At 42.9% G+C, this 6,521-nt stretch overlaps 1 protein-coding gene across 1 annotated transcript; it reads right to left on the minus strand.

Annotated features, from left to right (window-relative positions):
• Positions 1 to 1,757: 1,757 nt before the first annotated feature.
• On the minus strand, positions 1,758 to 6,427 carry LOC115104685 (uncharacterized). The gene is made up of 3 exons (XM_029626037.2): positions 6,037 to 6,427; positions 2,732 to 3,745; positions 1,758 to 2,612 (listed from the first exon to the last, which is right to left on the minus strand). The coding sequence occupies exons 2-3, from the start codon at positions 3,734 to 3,736 to the stop codon at positions 2,601 to 2,603; spliced, it is 1,017 nt and encodes a 338-aa protein (XP_029481897.1). The 5' UTR covers positions 3,737 to 3,745; positions 6,037 to 6,427; the 3' UTR covers positions 1,758 to 2,600.
• Positions 6,428 to 6,521: the final 94 nt, after the last annotated feature.

Genomic DNA, 6,521 nt, shown 5'->3' on the forward strand with positions numbered 1-6,521 from the left:
AAAATCTATTATTTTGAGGGTTTTCAGTAGACAGACTTTTAACTTTAGGTCTTCTTCGCATAGTCCTCATCAATCAAACTTTTGCTGCACAGCTCACAGCTGTAGTTGTATTGTGTAAGTGAAACATTGCATCCCATGTGGAATATCCCTATTCTTTGAATGGAAGGTCCCATGCCAGTGATGCCACATTGTTATGGTCTGGCATGCTGCCCCAACAGATGACGCAATCTCAATCACACTCCACACTGCCCTTTCACACCTGGACAAAAGGAACACCTACAGTATGTGAGAATGCTGTACATTGACTACAGCATTCAACACCATGGTGCCCACAAAGCTCATCACTAAGCTAAGGACCCTGGGAATTAACACCTCCCTCTGCAACTGGGTCCTGGACTTCCTGACGGGCCGCCCCCAGGTGGTAAGGGTAGGCAACAACATATTTGCCATGCTGATCCTCAACACTAACACACGCCCCTCAGGGGTGCGAGCTAGTACCCTCCTGTACTCCCTTTCCACCTATGAGCAAGGGCAAGCACGACTCCAACACCTTTGCTGACGACACAACAGTGGTAGGCCTGATCACCGACAACGATGAGACAGCCTACATGGAGGAGGTCAGAGATCTGGCAGTGTGGTGCCAGAACAACAACCTCTCCCTCAATGTGAGCAAGACAAATGAGTTGATCGTGGACTATAAGAAAAGGAGGGCCGAACAGGCCCCCGTTAACATTAATGGGGCTGTAGTGAAGCGGGTTGAGAATTTCAAGTTCCTCTGTGTCTACATCACCAACGAACTATCATGGTCCAAACACACCAAGACAGTTTTGAATAGGGAACGACAAGACCTTTTCCCCCTCACGAGACTGAAAAGATTTGGCATGGGTTCCCAGATCCTCAAAAAGTTATACAGTTGCACCATCAACAGCACTGGTTGCATCACCGCCTGGTATGGCAACTGCTCGGCATCTGATCGTAAGGTGCTACAGAAAGTATAGTGCGTACGGCCCAGTACAGCTTCCTGCCATTCAGGAATAGGCGGTGTCAGAGGAAGGCCCAAAGACCCAAGTCATCGACTGTTCTCTCTGCTACCGCACGGCAAGCGGTAGCAGAGTGCCAAGTCTAGGTCTTAACAGCTTCTACCCCCAAGCCATAAGACTGCTGAACAATTAATCAAATGGCCACCCGGAATATTTACATTGACCCCCCCCCCCCCCCCCGCGCTACTCGCTGTTAATTATCTATGCACAGTCACTTTACTCCTACCTACATGTACAAATTACCTCAACTAATCTGTACCCCCACACATTGACTCGGTACCGGTACCCCATGTATATAGCCTCGTTATTGTTATGGAATTTTCTTGTTACTTTTGGTTAGATTTTTTGACTTTAGTTTATTTAGTAAATATTTTCTTAACTCTATTTCTTGAACTGCATTGTTGGTTAAGGGCTTGTAAGTAAGCATTTCATGATAAGGTCTACCTACACCTGTTGTATTCAGAGCATGTGACAAATACAATTTGATTTGACTGGTTTACTTTACAACTTTTACTGTTTTGGGCCTAGTTTTAAATGGCATAGCCATACATCATCACAAATAGTTTTTGTAATTATGTTGTTGATGGAAAGGTTGAACTCTTAATAATCATTGATGTTTTCTTGGCATTTTTTTTTAGAGAACAGTGTAGTGTAGGCTACCATAGTATGTACTGAAAATAATGTGACACTTGTATGCGTATAGCATTTGCTGGAAAGTAGAGTAATAATCTTTACTAGAAAAGCTTTAATGCACACAGACAATTGAAAACGAAGTTTAAGAAAAGTGTAAAGTTATTTCTGGACATTACAAGCAATAATATGTAATTACCATTGTAAAAAAAGAAACATCAAAATACAAAGCATAAAAACATTAGATAATAATAAAGAAGCCTGTGTTGTTTCGCAGCAAAAGCTAATAGTTTTATAGGCATCCAAAGCTGGATAATTATGTTAAAAATACTGAACAGGCAGCCATCTCCAGTGAACAAGGTGCTGATACCCCAATTTACTAATGTTTTTTGCCTTAATGCGAAACTTCACCAACAAGAGCTTGTAAACAGGAAAACATTGGCATCCCTTTTAAGGAAAATAAATTAAAACTAAATTCTCAACTACCGCAGCACAAAAATGAATGCATTGCTTTGCATTTCAATCCAATTCCTGACATTTGAATTGAAACATCAAATGGTTGATTTTCCTGTTATATCTAATCTAATGTGTACCACCTCATGGCAAATTAACCCATAAGTAAATGAAGAGTTGTAAGACTATCAAGAGCCACTGCAGGTCAATCTATTACATTTAATTTCACATTTAATTCCTAAACTGAATTATGAATTAGGCTCTTAGCTAAAGGAGTTTGTTTGTAGTCCCTCACTTACAGTAGGTCATCAAGATAAACACACAACACTCAAAACCACCTCAGTGGACCCCTTTCAGGTGACCAATAATTTGTGAAGATGACTGCCACAATCCACGCCTGTGTAGTAAGTACTGAAGTAGATGCACAGTTGTGAAGATATTCCTTGTTGTCAGCTGTACGTGTCCTTGGTCAAGACATCAATGTGGCTTCTGAAATTATATGACAAACATCATGAGACAAGATTCATCATTCTTTGATACACAATTTGATTGGATAAAGAAGGATTTGTCACATATTCAGAACATTTTTCAAGGTACTACAGACTCACCTTTTCTCTGTGACTCTTCTGGTGGATCCGCAATTCCTCTGGATTTGAAAACATATTTTGGCAAAAGGGGCAGACAGACTCTGGGATGGTTCTCCAAAAACCTTGCCCTAGGTCAGGAGAGTCACTGAGCTCCACTTTGGCCTCTTGATGACTTTCTGGAGATTTCTTTAGGTCTGCGTGCCAATTATCATCACCAGCTGACTTCCTATTACTCTGATGGAGTAGCCCTGCTCCTCTGACACGCTTCATTCCAGCAACCCAAGATTTGGGATTAGAGGACTTTTGAGACAGCTGATCTGAACACAACACCTTATTGCGAGCCTCTTCCCCCTGTGAGCTTACTGCGGGCCTGGCTCGGGGCAGACTGCTCAAGCGCATCTGAGGCAGTTGAGGTTTATGGGATGCCTGGTTTGAGGAGTTCACAAACTGGATGGAACTGGGGTCAGGACCAGGGAAGGGGAAAGCAGTGTACTTGTCCTGCTTTTGAGCCGATGCTGAAACATCTCCCTGTCCTGTCTGATTCCCCCTCACAAAGCTGGGCTGAGAGGTGGATCCAGGTCCCCCTGTCGCCACACTCCCTGGCCTGGCCAACCCCGAGCTCCAGCTCTCCAGAGGCGGCACAGACAACTGCTGGATGCAGTGGTGCAGAGAGGGATAATCCACATACTTAAACTTGGGAACCTTCTCCTTGGAAGTGAGAGGGGCACATCCTCCAGAGGGTCTTCCCAGGGCCAGAGGGCAACCCTCCAGCCAGCTGTCCAAGGGTGGCACGGTGAGCTGCTGGATGCACTGGTGCAGCGAAGGAAAGTCCACGTACTGGAATCTGGGCACTTTGAGTGGCACGTCAGAGACGTCCTCTTTTTTAACCCTGATGGGTACGGTAGGCAGTGCCTCCTCTCTCACCCTACGGGTTTTTGTGTCCGGCTCAATTTTGACCTCTAAGGGTATGCCCATTGTTTTTGGATCACCTGCTACCCCTGTAGGGACAATTCTCCTGTCCTCCATGGCTGGCCTCTGAAAACACATCAAACACAATTAAAGATAACCTACATTGGTAAAATCAGACTTGAATCTTTTTAAGCATTTCCAAATATATCCAGTAACATTACTGTGGAAGGATAATGGAGGTTATTCATAAAACTTTGCTCTACTTCACTTAAATGTATCTCCAGCTTTTTTTCCTAGATGTGTCAATCAAATGTATGTATACTGAACAAAAATATGAACGCAACATGTAAAGTGTTGGTCCCATGTTTCATGAGCTGAAATAAAAGATCCCAGAAATGTTCTGTATGCACAAAAAGCTTATTTCTCTAAACTTTTGTGCAGAAATTTGTTTACATCCCTGCTAGTGAGAATTTCTCCTTTGCCAAGATAATCCATCCACCTGACAGGTGTGACATATCAAGAAGCTGATTAAACAGCATGATCATTACACAGGTGCACCTTGAGCTGGGGACAATAAAAGGTCACTTAAAATGTGAAGTTTTTTTCACAAAACACAATGCCACAGATCTGTCAAGTATTGAGGGAGTGTGCAATTGGTATGCTGACTGCAGGAATGTCCACCAGAGCTGTTGCCAGAGAATTGAACGTTAATTTTTCTACCATAAGCCACCTCCAACGTCGTTCTAGAGAATATGGCAGTACATCCAACCGGCCTCACAGCCGCAGAACATGTGTAACCACGCCAGCCCAGAACCTCCACATCCAGCTTCTTCACCTGCGGGATAGTCTGAGGCCAGCCACATGGACAGCTGATGAAACTGGCTGGGCCTGGCTCCTCAGTGGGTGGGCCTGGCTCCCAATCCATAGATTGGGGACTAATTCATTTATTTCAAATTAATCATTTCCTTATATCTGATCTCCTTATAACTGTAACTCAGTAAAATCTTTGAAATTGTTGTTTATATTTTTGTTCAGTATAAAGTGATAAGGTAAAAAACAAAACGTGCAGGACTGAGTTTGGGAAACCCTGTGCTAAGAAGTAGCAGGTATTAAGTAGGCCAGGGCTCGCCAACTCTGTACCTGTAGAGCTACCGTCCTGTAGGATTTCACTCCAACCCTAATCTAGCACACCTGATTCTAATAAGTAGCTGGTTGATGAGCTGAACCAGGTTAGTTGGAGTGAAAACCTACAGGAGGGTTGGTCTCTGAGAACAGGGCTGAAGCTCCCTGAAGTAGGTTGTCCTGAACTGACCACAATAATTAATAGGAAATAGTTATAGGCAGCTGTATAATACATATATATGTTGATGAGATTCTGATAATAAGGGTAAAACTAGGTCCAGTTGAATATGCTGTGTGCTGCTCCTCCAACCCCATGTCAGGGATATTAATAGCATTGCAGGTATGAAGTTAAGGAGGAAAGTAGGTCAGAGCCAGACTGATCACACTGCCAGGGGCCCAAAACAAAATATCTGTCACACAGCTGCTTGAGCAAAGAAAACCCGATACTTTAATCCAAAACTCTTCACCCTGCTCACTTTTATAAGTATGGCTTGATTCAAGGGAAGACGGAGAAGATAAACTTGACTACTAGTAAGCATTCTGATTCACAATCCAATAGTGAATCTATTATTTTGTTTCTTTTAAATACTTAGTGTGTTTGTTGCCATCATCAGTAGAGACTGTGAAATAACAGCAATATGAGGAATCCCTTTAGAATCCAGTGTTATATAGTGATAACCTACTTCTTGTAATGTCATTTTTATTGAACCTATCATCCTGGCACAGTAAAACACAGAGCGTTGCCCTGGAACTGTGCCGAGCCGTGACGAGGGGCGGGGGAACGCCGTGTTCCATATTCAGTCGCTGTGTTACGAGGAATTGGGTCACGCACGGTGGCCTACATTTGGAGGGTTTGTTGTCTTCGTTTTTCCCTCCCCACATTTATTTGGGTTGGCCCCGCCCTCGTGCGCTCAACAACACAACAGTAACTAGGCTACATAAATATACATAGTTGAAACGAAAAAGGACCTTTAAATTTGGAAAACTTCCATACCCATTTTAAAACATATTTACCCGAGATTCGTATTAGAGACATAATGACACGTCGCAATAACTGCAGCGGCGAACGGTTGCATTATTTCCATATGATCACACTGTTTCACACAATGTATAAATATGTATATTAGACACCGATAAAGTCCACTGGGCTATAGGCCTAAAGCAAGTTCTAGAGAGCGACTGGCGCATATACACAGCAAAACATAGTACATTTCCAAATGAATCATTGTTCTTAATAGAAGTAGCATACAAGAAAATATGTGGCTATGACATGCATTTCTTCATCCAAGTTTTACCTTTCGTTATCGGTCTTCCTGGAAATCCGTGAAACGCGTAATGAATCTGCTTATTGGCGATGCTGTGTCCTGCATTGTGAGCAATTAAATAGTGTTACAAGATGTGAATCAACCAGTAATTGCTCAGACGTTTCGGTTTAGCAGCAAATCGAACAGAAAAAAGGCCAGGCTTGATGGCTGACTCTTCGAACGTGGTTGATGACACCTGCTATTAGTTTCCGAGAAATAACAGGCTTAATCACTCGATGTCAATGACAGTAACCAGAAACAGTTGATATATTGTGTCAAATGATTTATCTCTGAAAGCCTCTATTGCTACTGCTACCTTGACTGATAAAGTCTCAAACCAATCAGAATTTTTGTACAGTCAAATCACTCCCACAGAATCCTTATCTATATAACACAATGCAGACCAATGCTCGAGCTAGTTCCAGCTGAGTAGGCGGAGCCTTCGTGCTCTGGTTCTGGTACAGTTCAGATTGAGT

The sequence above is a fragment of the Oncorhynchus nerka genome, linkage group LG22 (genome assembly GCF_034236695.1).
Source record: "Oncorhynchus nerka isolate Pitt River linkage group LG22, Oner_Uvic_2.0, whole genome shotgun sequence".
Taxonomy (NCBI): domain Eukaryota; kingdom Metazoa; phylum Chordata; class Actinopteri; order Salmoniformes; family Salmonidae; genus Oncorhynchus; species Oncorhynchus nerka.

Excerpts from the sequence above, each read along its gene's own strand:
- LOC115104685 (XM_029626037.2), bottom strand. The coding sequence starts at position 3,736 with ATGGAGGACAGGAGAATTGTCCCTACAGGGGTAGCAGGTGATCCAAAA.